The sequence below is a fragment of the Diadema antillarum genome, unplaced genomic scaffold (genome assembly GCF_040938485.1).
Source record: "Diadema antillarum isolate AM-2024a unplaced genomic scaffold, OU_Dant_1.0 seq00000400_RagTag, whole genome shotgun sequence".
NCBI classification, from domain to species: Eukaryota; Metazoa; Echinodermata; class Echinoidea; order Diadematoida; family Diadematidae; genus Diadema; species Diadema antillarum.
In genome coordinates, this window is record NW_027271391.1 from 1,390,219 (window position 1) to 1,407,021 (window position 16,803).

Sequence of the window (16,803 nt, forward strand, 5' to 3'; positions counted from 1 at the left end):
AAGGCTAGCACAAGCAATTGCTAGCGTTTATGCATCCGGCCCAGTAGCGTGACTATACCAATAACCTGCAGAGCTCTAGAAGCGCGTACTGTTGTAAAGCAAATGCTATAAAGAAGTTGCCTTTATTCTGTGTTGATTGTTTGGAAACGTGAACGGGAAGAGTTCGAATACGATCATGTCCACATCGACAACTTAACTGTCTGTTAGTCTGTCTTGTGATATCCAAATGCAGCGTATTGTTTCTTGCCATAAAGTTTTGCTGCGTCAGTAGTCTGCCGAAGTATCCAAACGGCATAAAATCATTACACGATGTTGTGGGCTGCTTATAGAAAGACTGTTTAACAACTAAATATGCGTTCTTATGGTAACATATCCGCTGCCATTGCTAGCACGATGTAGCGTATATATATCAACCTATAAAGTTGCAGGGTAAGTTTATTGTAGAAATTGTGCTCTTGTTAAGCATTAAATTGGCAACTTTGAATTTTACTTAATTATACTTTGATTAGAGGAAGATCACATGGAAGTGGTTAAATTCAATAAATCCGTGGAAAATAGAGAAATTTGTCAATCAAGGGATACGTTACAAATTTCGTAATTCATCTGCGTTTGATAATCTTGAAGTTAATAGAGATATATTATTACGCAATTGTGTACACTACGTGTATGGCAATATTTATAATACATGTACGTGTCCTACATTGTCACGCACTTATTGCATTCCCAGAAAGAATGCACCGCCTTGCGAGATAGACACATTAACTCTCAAATCATTATTATCTCAAGTACAATGTATAATTTTTTATGTTTATCTATGTTTTTTTTTAGATCAAGGAAACACGTGCGAATATTGAGCTGTGAGACCAGTCTTTCTTCAAGGACCTCTGATGAAAGTTCAAGGGGAAAAAAATCCTCTTTCAAACCTTAGAATTGGCGTGAAAAGGGGTAGTTAACTTTAAAGATGTATAACTTGAAGTGAAAAAAAGAATAACATTGATTTTCTTTTGTATGTCATGTGGGTTTTTCTGTTTCTAACACGTGTCTTTATGTAAGATATTAAATTTCTGACGGTACGAGACCTGAAAATTTTAGCCTGTGCAGTGACAAGAGCTATTCAGCTTCAAGTCTTTCCAAATATGACTGGTGATGATAAAAAGGGAAACTTGTTTAAGCTGAAGATGCACGGGTTTCTCTGCAATAACTCTGTGTGATTGTAATTGTGATTCTAATTGTGTTTCTATGGTGACGGTCATGAATGGCAAATAACGCGTTCCTCTATTACAAGTAGACAATCATACTCATTTATTTATCTTACTAAAGTGTCAATAAGGTCATGATGAGATGACTTGATCTCTGAGATTTCTTTTCAGGTACAAAGAACTTCAGCTATTATTTGATAAATAATAAACATGTAGGTCCTATTTCGTCAATAATGATTTACAGATAAAAAGACGTAAATTATATCTTTAAATCATAATTGTTTCATTTATATTTGAAATTTCTATAGAGCTACACAGATCATTTGCGAGTACGCAACTCCTCAAATCTGTAGCGCAATGCGCATTTGCGTCAAATTGACTGGCCCCAAACGTCTATGAGGGGCGATGTTGGCCAATGAGTGGCCGGCATTTGATTTGGTACCAGCTCACTGATCTCCTAGGAGATATCTGGATATCTCATGGGCCAATCGCTTTGAAGCCACCGCGCCGCCATCTTACCACGCACATCGCCCATTTACGTGTACGGAATTCACGACATCACAATGGTCTCGGTGACAGTCTCCGCTGGAAGATGCGTGCAAATCCCCATTTAGAGTGTGCCTGGTAAGATGGCGGTGAGGCGACTTCACTTGATTGTACAGCGTGAGTGGGCCAATGGATACAGTGTCCAGATATGGTAGGGGCCTACTTCGTATCAGTGTACCCCATCTGAGGATACGAGGAAGTATATTCACTCAATATCGCCCTGGTCAAGTCAGCAAGTCGCAACAGGTACAACCGTACAAAGATTGTTCGTGTTATGTTTATGATGGTGATCATGCTTGTGATAACAGAATAAACTCCTTTTTTTTCATCCAGTAAAACGCATATTCTGCACCTCAATTGATCGTTGTCTTTTTATCTAGGATGGATGTAGTCTTTTGTTGTTGTTTGGTTTTCTTTTTTTTGGGGGGGGGGGGGTGGGGAGGGGAGGGGGAGAACCTGCCTGCCATCACAACGATCCAACAAGTGCATACATGAATACATACGAACAACTATGAAAACCAGAACAATAATACTACGGTAATTGCATTTTCCTTATTCAAATTAATGGATTCTTTCGTCGAGTTGTTTTATTGCAACAGATGGACAAAATGCCCTACCTCGACGGAAATAGGCACCGATTATTCAGTGTTCAAGTAGAAGTAGCCATGATGAAAAAAAAAATAATGGGTATGAATACTCAGGCTGGATTCGAACCAGCAATCTCCTGATCAGTTGCATAATACAGTGTATTGCATTTTGTTCTTACCTCGTCAAGATCCTTCTTTATTGAGTCTAAGCTTCCAGACTTTTGCTATGACTCATTGAACGCAATATCCCATTCCATACTCGACTGAACTTGAATGAGTTAAGTAGAATCAATCGAAAAAGTGTTATCAAAAATCGGTCTTTAATAAGAAAGCTTTGGGACTGTTACATTTTAGTGACATTTTGTCGCAACAACAAATACAGTGCGGATAACAAGGAGACTATGAAATCGCTTCATAAATATAGGAAAATGTAGTCTTCGCATCAAATCATTGAAAGTGGTGACTATATATGTACATCGAGGGGAAAAAAAAACACTGGTACATGTATATTTACGAAATTTTGTCCACAAACCAATGGGAGAGTGATGCAAGGCGGTGACACCTCCACCTCGTTTAACTTTCATTAAAACGTGCAAACATTAAGATTCAATAATTTTCTCACTTCACGGCCGATTTCCATGAAAGTTTTTTCCATCCTGGCTGTTTGATTTTGATGTGTTGACTGAACTCGGTTTGACGTTTAAAAGATTTTGCAGGACATAATACGCTTCGCGGTTAATTCAAACCATTCACAATAACAGCGTGTTTTTTCGTTCAGTCACATTTCGTATTTTGATGGCGTTCCGTGTGTGTGTGTGTGTGTGTGTGTGTGTGTGTGTGTGTGTGTGTTTTATGTTGGTGTTTTGCAGTGTTTTCTAGACAATCTTTAGAATGTCTCCTCCTATTTCTTGCAGTTTTCACTTTCATGTGATGCTATTAAATGTAATTTCGTTGAGTAAATTTCTTTCCGAGAACATCAAAGAAATCGTTACAAAAATATATCTAAAAATAAACAGAAAAAAAGCTTCAAACTGTACAAGCTTATCATACCAGTAGGCCTACCGTAAAAAATCCCAAAATGTCTCCCCACTCCTAGTACCCAATACTCATCTGACATGTCTGATAGGACCAGAAGTATCCACGGTTTCAACAATTGCACTAGGACATAAAGGTATGACCGCTACGGATTTAGGTTGTAAACTTTTTATCTGATTATAGTTCCTGTTCAAAGCCTAACATTTGTGACACTTTCGCAGGCACATACTTTATGTGATCAACAGCTTTTGGTATTCGCAAAGAGAATTGTTCAGTCGAATTTTTCTCTTTTATTCTTTCCTTTTATACCTCTTTCATGACATATTTTATTACTGTAAAGACTGCGGGGGGGGGGGGGGGACACGTACAGTAGTTTCTTTGTGTCACCGAAAAGGAGCCTTAAGAATCCGATTATCAAGATTATCCACAAGACAATTGAGATAATCAGTCGTGGTGTAAAGATTTTACTCTCCTTGAACCATTAATAACTTTCCCATTGTACGTCGAGTGTGTTTTAAGGGTCACATATTGAACGGCAGCAACAGCGATTTGATAAGAAAGAATCCCGTTTTAACAGGACAATCTGACTTCTGTCAAGACAAAACGCAAGATGTCTTCAGCTATAATTGTGTCATTGCTCGCAAATCAATGTTTTACTTTAGCATGGATTTTCTAAATCTTAGCCATTAAAGCAAAAGTAATACTGATCACAACGACAAAGGACAATACACTGTACATGATTATTCCACAAAAGAAGGGGGAAAACCCCAAACGTCTTTACCACAAGAGCCCTCTACGTGGTATTATTTGAGATGTATGAGCCATTCTGTACTCAGGCAAGTAGGCCTACATCCATGGAAACAAATTCCATGAGAAGGATGTTTTTCATCATGTAAAGAGATTCATACAAAACGTCCTAATCTTCTGGTTACATCGTTGCAGTTTCCATGTGCTTATTGAATGTGCCTTCATCATATACCTAAACATTATCCTGAAAACATTTTTACATGAAAACACACATGTTAAATATTCCTCGATGCCATCTTCCAACAGATAAAGTATGCCTGATACCTGACGCTAATGAAACTATAATAAATACAACTCCTACACAATGAACACTAGATGATTTAAAGCTTCTACAGTTTCCTGCTAACTACTCAACGACAAAGCAACTTAACTTGAAGGAAAATACATGTATAAGTGGCTTTTAAGCAAAGAAAAAGGGGACTGTCAGCCCCAAGGCCTTCATGAGTTGTGACAAATTCTGAAAACATCTTTGCTGGTTGAAGCAACAGCTAAAGCCATCGTCTGTCTGAATGTCCGTCCACAGTCCGACAAAACAGCTCCGACATGACTTCAAGTTTGTTAACAGAGACATCAGTCCAGTATAGCAACATGGCTAAGATGCCGAGAATGTGACAATGAACACCAGAGAGCGCTTCTACTACTTTCCTCGATGTCGGGAACGCGCCATGTTGGTGAGCGCAACAGCTGCTACTATCTCCTGCCAGTACGTTTCCTCGTCTTCCTTGCTGTAAAGACAGAGGGAAAGTGAGAGGGAGAGAGACGACACGAACAATCATTCATTTATGAATATGCATTACCTGATACAACTCATCAATATTCATGGTCACATGGGCAAGGAAAACCTCATTCACCTCCCTGTTGAGGATACTGTTCCTAAACATTGCTGAATTAAGAATCGTCTTTTGATAAAACAAAAACAATTTATTTATTTATTCAATTGTTTATTTCAATCTATTTATTTCCTTCTTTCTTTATCTCTTTATTTATGTATTCATTTATTTATTCATTTATTTATTCATTCATTTATCTATTTCCTATTTATCTATTTATTCTATTTATTTATCTATATACACTGTATTTATTTTATGAAAGAGCTCTGGAGGTTCAGGCCCACCTCTGCTACAAATATCATTTGTTTGCACAAAGGATAATGATAATATCAAATGATATATTTCGACATTATGCAAACTTGCCTGAGAAATGTTACGGAGTTTATTCCTACTTTGTTGTGAGGAAGCAAAGTGAAGAATCATCCACATTCAGTGATATTTTTCCACCGTATAAGCACGTTCTGCTTGGATGCTCAAATTCGGAGCACAAACTCTCATAACTCAACGAGGCATCTTTGTCAAGACATCGTAACATTGCATGGTGTCAAAGTTAAAGACCGACAAAGATCGCTTATTTTGAAGAAAGTACACAAGAATAAAGGACTCACCATTTGAACTCTGGATTTTTAACGTCTTTCAAAAACGACGTCCAGTCATCTGACGACGAGGCAAGAGAGTATTCTGTGAACAAGACAAGATAAGGCGAGGATCAATGTCGCTTCCTTGAATGAAATGTGCATTCCCCCTTGTTTTACATTAAAAAAATCATTGAAGATACAACATTTGTTGTTGTTGTTGTTTCTCACCTTCATCATCCCACGGTCGTGCATCTCAATGAAGTAAAATACCGACTGGCAACCAACAACTTTAAAAAAAAATAACAGAACGGCGCATTCTTGCCGATTTCAATCTAGTGAAGAAAAAAAAATATTCGATTCTCCCTATCAGAATATTTCACTTCTTTCTTCAGAAGGGACGAAGGAACGTGAATTTTATTTACCTTCAGAGGAATGACGTTGGCGAGAACTAAGGCAGGAAATCGATGAGGTCGAATCGGGTGACGAGGAGAGATATTCATACTCGTTGGAACCCACGGAATCCAATGCTGTGAACTTTACCCTTTGACCTCTGCACTGACCCGCTGTGATCTCTGCGTCGCTCAAATTGTCCGTTGTTGGCGATGGATGCGCATTCCGCGCGCTTTCAGACGGCGCAGGACAGTGCGCGTCATTCTGCAAATTCCGTGCGTGCTCATAGGAGTCATTCAGATAGCGCTGGAGAATGGTGTTCTTGAACTTGTGCGTGGTGGCGAGCGAGTGTTTGCCGTCAGTGGCGCTGCTGTTGTGCGTCCAGGTTGTTCGAGTACCACGGCTGTCTTCGTCATCCCTGACGTCATCATCGTTGTCTAAGATGACATTTGCATATCCTGTGTCCAGCATGGGATGGAAATCATCCTCTGTCAAATGAAAAAAAAATTAAAAAATAAGAGAAAATATCTTTCTACATTCCGTTGATTACATTGCTTAATGATAACTTGCAAGCGAGGCTCATGTCTGAGCAACTATTATGCAGATAAAATGTCATGTATAGCCATATTGCAATTGTTATAAAACAAATTTCCCATGTCAGAAAATGATAAAATTCCAAGCTGGAGATAAAAACTCGTATATATCTTTGTTTGACAATGTTGTCGTAGTTCACTACATGGTGACATAACACATACATGTATATGCAACCAGCAATAAAAGAAACTCAGGAATATTAAGTGACAAGATTAACCACACTCGCTTTACCCTGTAGGCAGAAGTATTGGAACAGATCACTACAAAAACATTCTATCAACCCGTTAATAAAGGATCACGTACTGCACCCTTCTAAATTCAAATTCTGAGAATCTTGGCTACAACATTACAGTGAGGAGGAGAAATGAGTGAACTCAAAAGGTGATGACGTCAGACTTCGCGAAACTATACAAACCTGTCGCCGTGTCCCTAGAACTGACACTGAGTCTTTCCGCGTTTCCTGTCACGTGGTTGTCATACTGGCTGATTCGCTGCTCCCATGTTAGCCACGGTCTGCCAACGGTGTTCTTCATTCGACGACGGGCATTAGCGAACCAGTTGGATACCTGGTTGAAAATACCAAAAACAAAACGAGTGAATACACTTCGGAGGTTACATGGTATCTTACATCGAAATGCACGCCAACTTTGTTGACGCGCGCTGTGGAAAAAAGCTACAGGGAAAATCTCGATGCCTCATGACGTAAACTACATCAACTGATCCTTTTATAATCAAAACCATCATCAAATTCTTTACAAAAATAAAATGACAGTCACAAGAAGTTTCAAAGTAAGCTCAACTCAATTTCATACGATTCTTTACTTGATTTACAAACTGATGTGATTAAGACTGTTGTGATCATCATCGGTGACAAACTGTAGAGGGCGGTGTCAAATGCCCTGTTGCAGTGCCGTTGGTGGCAGGACGTATTTGCTCCAGCAACAATAGCTCCGGTTCTATTTTCCCCAAGGACAGGGTTAGGGTTAGGGTTGTGTTAGGGTTTTAGGTTCAGTTTGATGTGAGGTTTAAGATTAGGGTTATGGTTATGTTTGTGGATAGGTTTTATGTTTGGCTTAACGTGCAGATATTTCACGGGAGTAATTGTCGTAGGAGTAAACCATGTCATGGAACCGCCCTGTTAGAGTCCCGACATCTTTACCCTGGTACCATCCCCTCGGTACGATCACTGCGTCACGTACAGCTGCATATATAGGTCCAAAATTATTAATATCGTAAGTGACTATTTCTATCATGACTTAGGCCTATGTGATAACCGAAGAATTCACAAACCTGTACAAGTGTCATCTTTGAGTTGAGCGAAAGGAGTAGTTTCTCCCTCTTGTTGGGGTAGGGGTAGTCCCTGTGGTTATACAACCATTGCTTCAAAGGCTTCGTCATGTCTTGCATGGTCTGCCGCTTGCGGCGCGCTCTGTTTGACATCAGAGACGGGTACAGGCTTCTGTTGAAATGATATCAAATAAATATGGAATGGATTCGTTTAATTTTCATTCCACAATTTTGTTCAAATGTGCATCTATAATGATTATTTGACCAATGAGTATTTTACATACACATGTATCTCGACAATTTCCAAGACATTTTTTGCTTGTGAATGTTGGTAATAGTCTGAAATCCTCCAAAGCGGAAGACCGATAAACCTGCCTTAGCGGCCATCTGTTTGTACGAAGCGGCCACCTGCAAACACGGGCTGTTGACGACACATCGTTGCATGCGTGTATAAAAAGAATGCAAGAGGCGTGAAAAGTCAAACAGGTATCCTGGCTGTAGCGGTCACCTGTTTAATAGGCCAATTTTTCTGTTATCAATTGAGAGGCCGCTGTAGATACATATATAGATAGCAATGTCGGCTAGTCATGCCACTTACCCTTATTTCAGATAGTCGGTATTGAGCCAAAAGGGCAATAACCACAACGAGTTGGAACAGTTTTAGACCCGCTGATACCCTACCATAGAATAGGAAGCTTACGTTTCTCTTTACGGAAACACTTCTCATTCGTATGGCAGAGTAAAATTTACTGTTTGCCTTGCATACTATATCTTTTCTCAGAAAGAAAACAAAGTGAAAATTGAAGTAACGAGGCAATTGAAGCCGGAACAGCACGATTGTTGCCCTGTCCGCTGATCATAACTGGGTCTATGACTGTATTATTCATCAGACATTCTTAACGAATGAAATGTAGAATTATATTCAATATTCAAATTTCGCAAAACATGCGAGGCCTGTGTGATAATATCATCAGGGAGGTGTTGGAAAGACAGACACCTATACCTGTTATCATTATTCTGTTTCACTGAAAAATGACCGATGTGAAATTTGAAATATATATGGGAGGAGATCAGATTCTTCCACCTCCCTGGTTGTACGGTCGACAAGCATGTAGGGAGTCTAACGTACACATGTATGAAACCTCTCTGGTGCATGTTAAGAATACAATTTGTTTCCCTCTTTGTGTCTGTGAAGCAGCAGGGTGCCACGCCCCGAAGAATGGGTTTCTACCAGGGAGGTGACAGGATAATACCCCCATCAAACGCTAGCCAAGGAAGTCTGCGTACCAAGGAATATTTTGTGGTCGAAACTAGATTCTACATATAAATCCCGCAAGGTCTTCGTCGTGGGGTACTTCGTACAAGTTGTTGCAGACATGGGCTCAGCAGAAGTGAAGGGACCTCGTACGAAAAGAGTAGTCTATCTTCAAGACTGAACGGAATCCAAGTAAGTCAGAGAGTTCATATCAATGTGTCTTCCCCTGATAGAGAAACATTGTAATTTGGTCATCGCCGAACCAGGGAGGCGGATGCCACATTGGGGGTGGGGGGGGGGGGGGGGGGGGAGGGCATTTCATGAAGCGTTTTGTCCGACAAACTTGCTCTCAGCCAATAAGATGCAAGGATTTCAGTAGCTTATAACAGTTTGTCAGAAAAAAAAAATATGACAGAACGCTTCATGAAATGCTCCCCTATCTAGTCGTGCTATGAGACACTGCATTCCGTTGTCCATGTTTATTTTTCTGAAAAGCTGGTTGACATCTTGTCCTAAAAATTGAATTGACGACTGGTTGTATGGTTGTGGTCTATACCCTCAAAGTCAATGAATTATCTTGTCTTTCCTTTGTTAACTAAAGAATGAACCACTGAAAACAACTACATGTTTACTGACAGCTTTTAAGTAATTGATAATTGGATTTCACCTGAGGGCGCTTTCCAAGAAACTGCAATGGCGATCACAGTCACATCCGTTTTATCTTCATATTGGACGATGCCATTGGACAAACTCCGTGCATAACGTAGAGAAATCTTATTCACCAAGGAGTTATATAAACGATAACTCCTTGGTATTACCATGGACCTATAACAAACAACACGTAGCATCATAAATGCATACGATATTTTCACTCGCACTAATCCCCCGAGTACCAACATGAGCCAGATATATAGAAGACACATAATTTATGTAAACGCAACTATTATATTTAGGTTTCGTTGCACAAAGTGAACGTGTACTATTGATAAGCTTTAATAATTATTTTTACAATGAATGCTTTGTGATGACAGATTTACTCCACCTCGTCTTTGCAAATCAGCACGAACTTCATCCTTTTGAAGTCGTGACATTTATTTATTTATTTATTTATTCATTCATTCATTTATAATTAAATATAGTATGTCTGACAACCTTTGCTAACTTCTCAGTGTGTTGTTTTGTTTTGCTTATTTTTCTTTTTTTAGTGAGGCAGGCTAAAATTTAGAAGACGGGGGCAGCACGTGTATAGCAGCTGAAAAGTAGTTTATAAGCAAAAGCATTCTGTAAATGTCGTTAACAACCCGTGAACAGGTGGTTATCGATTATTACGTGTTTTTCTTTCATAAATCGATTGTTCGGCGTGCTCCATCACTATCATACGTGAGTACAGTATGTGTGTGTGCGTGTGAGTGTGTGTATATGTGTGTAGTGAAGTTGGCGATAGGGAACGTGGATTTAGTATAATATCAAAAAAAAAAAAAACCAACAGGATAAACGAACAGTCAAGTTTGTGTGTGTGTGTGTGTGTGTGTGTGACAGAAATAATGTAGCTGGATTGTTTAAAACGCCTAACAGTGAGACAAGATGGCAGGCATTCCTCAACACTCTCCCCATATCAATTTCATTTTCTTTGTGCGTGACGTTACACAGATTTCGAGACAAAACAGGTTCATGTTGTGGGGGAAAACTCGTGGGTCTATCGCAGATTCCGGATCGTGACCTGGGGAGGTAAACCTGCGGTGTGTAACTTTCGAAAATATTTTATGTCTGCGCACATTTTCCCCTGTGAGGTAAATGTCACGAAGAAAAAAAAAATCGCCGCCACGACGTATTTGCTCTCTGGTTATAAGAACGAATAGCAACTAGAATTACTGTACAATGTATTTCAGTTGTCTGTGTTTTATTTGAAGACAGATTCCTGGCCTGGCATCTTGGATTTCTTGCAGTGGCGGTGCATCTTTGTGATAATGATGATGAGTATCAAATTATCGCATATCACGTGATGCAGAAATGATTAAGAGTCGCCTGGTAAGTTAAAAATAACATGCTCCCAATCTTTTACCGCCTTGATTAAAGTGTCGTATCACTGTTTTAGTTCTACAGCTCAAAAGTAAAGATCAAAAGTATACACTGCAAACATGCATCACTTTCATGTATCAGGTAGTTAAAGTTGTGCAACCTCCATAAACGAGTATCTGAATTAATAGAGTGCTAAAAGTCTATGACGCTACTATTGAGTTGGTAACGGACATCCGTTTACTAGTATACTTGTATGAAAATAACTTCTTCTCTTTGAAAGGGTTGTTATAATCATGATCACAAATGGTTTGGTCTAATGACCGGCAGCTACAACTGAAGGACATAAAATTGACGCACAATAAGTAATAAATCTTTCGTACAGCTTGAAGGATTTCCAATGATATTGGGATTTGGAAAAAAAAAATGTTTACCACCTGTAGCTCTACGTGGAAATGTCAATTGACCACTGAAATAAAAAAAAAAAAACAGCGTCGGATACGCGCTCGAAATTGCTCCTGTGCATTGCGGTCAATTCGTGGAATTTGATGACCAATGGTAGTAGTAGGATCCCTGGCAATGCACTCGTATACCATCTTTCAATAGGCAAAAAGGACTTTCACTTGCATTTTGTGAGATTACTTCGCGTCAACTCGACATTTCATTGCGGCAAGATAGTTTTGAAAATTAGGGTGATCACAAACATTGATGTGGGTGCTTTTTCCTTTTATTTTGCACACCATGGATTAATAAACACACTAAACATAGAAAAACTTTTTTCATTAATTCGGATAAGGATACCTTGTTATTAGCCACATTTACCTTACAACCTAAGGACGAAAAGTGCATAATTATGTCGAGATTGTTATTTTTATACAATACGGACCTGGAATGGAGAAAAGATTAAAAAGTTCAATATTCAGGCTTTACCTAAAGTTAGACGGAAAACCCGCTGATAGAGTGCTCTGGTGACAACTGCACACATCACACGCCCATATTTCAACATTAATATAATGCAACAAAATATCTCATGAATAAAAATTATCAATTTGTAAACCTTTCTTCTTCTTTTTTTTTTCGTAAACGAGACATTACGAGCACAGACTAAAGGACAAACCGACAAAAAGAGATACTAAAATGAACGTAAAAAACCCCAGCAACTTTGGTATCACCCTATCTCTGCGTGCTATAGTGATGCTACAGTACCAGTATGCCATTCATTTGATTTTCACGCTAGTTGATTCTGATTGCCAGAAAGATCAGGAAAGTGTCTAGCACGTGGCATCATCTCTTTTGAAATCTACACAATGTGCTATAAAAGAAAAAAAAGAAAGGAAGAATGAAATAATGACTCACGTATGGGTTTACTTTTAAAAGACGTATCGATGGTTATGAAGCCGGGGATGCTAGGAATCATTCAGCACAAAGGCTCGTCATTTCACGAAACCATCGCATAGTCGCGAGTCAATAATTTTGGATAAGCAAAGACAAGCCATTTCTGCCCAAGAGCAAAACCTTTCCTTAAAGACTCAAGTTGAACTGCAGGCACTGTTAGGCCTATATCTATGCCCATAAAAGTTCAATAAATTCCTGAAGAAGACATTGCCAGCATCCGTAAGACAGTGAAAGTTCAACAATCCAGTCTCTCTGATAATCCATTGAAGTACATAAAAATATCATTAGCAAACAAGTTTCACTTGATTACTAGTACATTATTCCAGATAATGAATGATTTTGAGTGGCATGTGCTCCGCTTTATTCCTTGTTCACTCCCCCTCCCCCTTCCGCACAGTACCCGTAGAGGATTTTTACCAAGTCAACCATTAAGCAAATAAATCTACTACCTTGGTTGTGCAATGTGTGCATGACGTCAGTTTAATTACCGACTGACCGTACATGCTGCCTGCAATAATGATATCACCGAACACGAATTCTTGTTGCAAAGTGGACGCGGATATCAGAAAAAAAAAACCCACCAAAAACAATACCCAGAGTGAAAGCATCGCGATGTTCACTGGTAACTGCCGTTGTTACTTTTTTTTTTAATCTCGAAGATGATATTTCAGCTCATTCTTTTGTATCTTTTGAGTGTTTTCTGTTTTTTCCGAAGTGAAAGGAGAGTCTGCACAGGTCATGAGGTAGACCGTTAGCATTTGTTTTGAAGATACATTCACGAGCACGTTATCTATCATGAAAGTCGCAGGGCCAAGACCACTAACTCACTTTTGAAATGCAATAGTTTAATGATTTTTCATTAAACTACGAAAAAAAAAAATCCTTAATACATCAACATGAAAACTAAATCATCAACTACATCAACAAGAAAACTAAATATTTGATTCAACTTGTGGCTTCCACAAATATCACACAGGTGCGTGGTGACTAAAAAATCTCAGCACACAGGTTGGACAAAACATTTCGTGTATGGGTATTTCACCATGACTTCAAGGAGAACAAACCATGGACTTCACAGAATTCTCTACTCGTGACGTCATCTTGACCGTTGACGGTCTCGAATGCTCGGCCTCGGGTATACTGCACTTAGCATAACTTTATTCTTGCTTTATAGAGTCTGCGATTTCAAACAAGTTCACCATGCATGGCTGTGCACTTTGTGTCCTTTGTGTAATGTTGGCAGATTTCAAAATCGACTATTACTAAGAGGTATTATTATTGTATCATGGACATGGACAGTGTATCATCGGATAGTGTATTATAAATCGTTGAAATGACGCAAACTCGCCACGTTAGCATCCTTGTAAATCGCGGCCGGCGACAATGACATCCCAGTCCAGTCCATCCTCTTGATATGTTGATCATCCAGTCCATCCTCTTGATAATAATATGTTGATCATTTCATATAGAAAATAATCTCAGACACGATCGTACAACTACAAGGAGTAAGCTCATGTATATCAGCTGAACCGAAATCTGACACGACCAGAATAACAGCAGCAAAACAATTTTCGGATAGGTGCGTAGGTGCACATATTTATATCATGAGTTGTCAGTGCACGCAGTGATCTCAGACAAATCAAGTATCTCATAAATGAAGAATGAATACATTGTATTAATAAAAGTGGTAGGACATAGGGATCAGATCACAAATGAAATTGTTTAAAAAAGAGAAAAGCTGGTATCACCTTTCAGCCTAATTTTAACTGACTAAACTGACTTTACTCTACACTAAACAGCTAAATGGTACAGTAATCAGTATGATAAGTAAATTTCTCACCGATTCAAGCGATTTCTCAGTCGCAGGTTGTGTTGCCGATACGTTCCACAGGAGTCAGCTCTGTAAATGGTCGAATCATTGTTCCCTCCGTTGTTACTCGGAGCAGCAGCGAGAAGATCTCGAACGGAACTGGATGCTACATCACCTCCCATTGACGCCGACTGGACTCCAACAGTAAGTCCGAGCTCAACTCCTACCGGCCCAGCCCCACACCGATCTTCAGGGCTCGCCACACCACAAAACACCTGCTCTTTCATACGCCTGTCCATTGATGGGGCAAAGCTATTGGTTCCAGTAGCTTGTAAGTTAGTCTCCATATTCCTCCTACTACAGCTGTAACAATATGATATGTGTCAAGTTAGGTTTCAGTGACTGTCACTTCTCAGGCATTGAACCAAGACTCGTTGGTTTGCAAGCATCTAAACGCTGTGCACAACAAGACAGTGCAATGACGTGAACCACTGGCTACAAGAGTGAGAAGCCTAATACAACCGTAATTTATCAAGGATGTTTAACTAGTTGCTACTTTTCCACGAAGTACTCCATTCAGGCGTAGGTCGGGTGACGTTTCTGCGAACAGTATGAAGCGAACGGTGCGGGGGCATTGACACTATTTACACACACAGCTGATTGTCTGTACGCAGTAATCTCGCGTGAGTCACGGCTCGGTCGTACAACAACAAAGGCGCGGGAAACCAGACGACACCGCGAAGTTTACAAAGTCCAGACGACATCGACAAGAACGAAGAGGTCAATCGCGTGTGTATGAAATTTGCCCTCATCTCAGTCTGGTTCCTTTCATAGCGTCGTTTCTTGGTCGGCATGACACCATCTCCGTTTTATAGACACCGAAATTGCTAGTTTCGAGTGTGATCTGACTGGCAAAACGACGATTACATGAAATCGTGTTCATCCGTTCTCCTTATTGTTTCTCGCTCTTTGCCTCGGTCACCGGGGTATACATTAACTTTTTTTCTCTCTCTTTTTGCGGTCACATTCCAACACGCTTGATCATGATACCAGTACGTTTTTGCTGAAGCTGTATATTGGTCGAGAGCTCTATCACCCAACCATGGGGAGTGTCGCTATACACATGAAGCTTTTGTGCGCGGAAACACATGTCATATTTGCGAGTGTGTGACAACTTATTCTCATCCATGGCACTTTCATATTGCTCCTATACTTGCTGGGAAAAAAGTTTTTTTTTCAGGACCTTTCCTCCTATCGCGCTGTGTGTGCTGGTGTGTGTGTGTGTGTTAGAGTGGGCATGTGAGCGCGTGTATACTTATTAATATGTACATATCATATCACATTATATTTTAATATGTGCGCGTGTGCTTGTTATGCTTGATCATCGTAATGTGTACAATTTCATTACATCAAAGTTTCAAAACTCATTTTAGTGAATTATCATTCATAGAAAATTTTATTCACTAATACGTGAGAGACATTTACAACTCACGCTGATTGATAGACACTATCAAAGAGGCCTTTACCATCATTTATTGCAATCCAGATATCTGCCCTATAGACTGCCAAAAAAGGTAAACATATTCTGACACAAGAGTGGATACTACATGTACTTCCACGACAATATGGGTATAATCAGGGAGGTGGACCTCCCTGGTATAATGAAATGAAACCTCGAGCCATTGGTTCTGCAATCTCTCTTTCACAGCACATCGTTCTCTTTAGTAAGAATTCATAACATGATGGGGGGGGGGGGGGGAGAGTTTTCGAGCAAGACTATAAGAGGTAACGTGTCAACAAACTGCTGGATTAAACGCTACCATTTCTGACTCTCAGCTGACCGCAGTCCAGCTTGGCAGATATCATCGACAATGAGTAGGTGCAGAAGCTATGTAGAGTATATCCTCCCTGATTAAACCTGTTCATGCGATGGCATGTCATAACGTACCTCCTCATTAAGTTATCGGGAAAAGTCAGTTTTGCAGCCCTAGAAATGAAAATTGGTTCTAATCTTATACAGTAGACTTAAACGACATTTCGGTCTGAACAGAAGAAATTTTGGTTAAAGTGAATCCTCCACCCGAGTGTAAACTTTGCAGCGAATTTCCATCTAGCCGAGAACATTTCGGGGTTTTGTTTTCTTTTCCATTTTGCGTTTCATTGCAACAGAAAAGAAGTGAAATGCGCTGTAGCTCCAGGCAGTACATGTTATAATATTTATTGATATCTCTCCTTTCTTATGGCAAAATTTTCTTACTGGTTTGTGTTAACAATCCGATATTTTTTTTTTTGCTTGTTTCATTTTGCTTTGATTTCGTTTGGTGATGGCAGCGTTAGTTTTTGTACTTTGTACTGTTCTCGCAATTTGACGACCATCTGTTGATTTACTTTGTTTGTGTTGCTACTGAGCCATTAGTGAAAAACAGAAAATGAGACTGGACTAAAAATGTAAAAATCCTCCGTAAATTTGGACT

The 16,803-nt window shown here is 39.5% G+C and overlaps 1 protein-coding gene across 1 annotated transcript; it reads right to left on the reverse strand.

The window, feature by feature from the left end:
• Positions 1–4,811: 4,811 nt before the first annotated feature.
• Positions 4,812–14,676, reverse strand: LOC139732150 (homeobox protein Mohawk-like). The gene is made up of 6 exons (XM_071643022.1): positions 14,360–14,676; positions 7,857–8,025; positions 6,982–7,132; positions 6,005–6,460; positions 5,613–5,685; positions 4,812–4,899 (listed from the first exon to the last, which is right to left on the reverse strand). Exons 1-6 carry the CDS (start codon positions 14,674–14,676, stop codon positions 4,812–4,814), a joined length of 1,254 nt encoding a protein of 417 aa, XP_071499123.1.
• Positions 14,677–16,803: the final 2,127 nt, after the last annotated feature.

Coding starts and splice junctions, on each gene's coding strand:
- LOC139732150 (XM_071643022.1), bottom strand. CDS start 14,676: ATGGAGACTAACTTACAAGCTACTGGAACCAATAGCTTTGCCCCATCA. Junction 6,461..6,981: donor TTCTAGGGACACGGCGACAG/GTTTGTATAGTT, acceptor TTCATTTGACAG/AGGATGATTTCCATCCCATG. Junction 4,900..5,612: donor AAAAATCCAGAGTTCAAATG/GTGAGTCCTTTA, acceptor CTGTCTTTACAG/CAAGGAAGACGAGGAAACGT.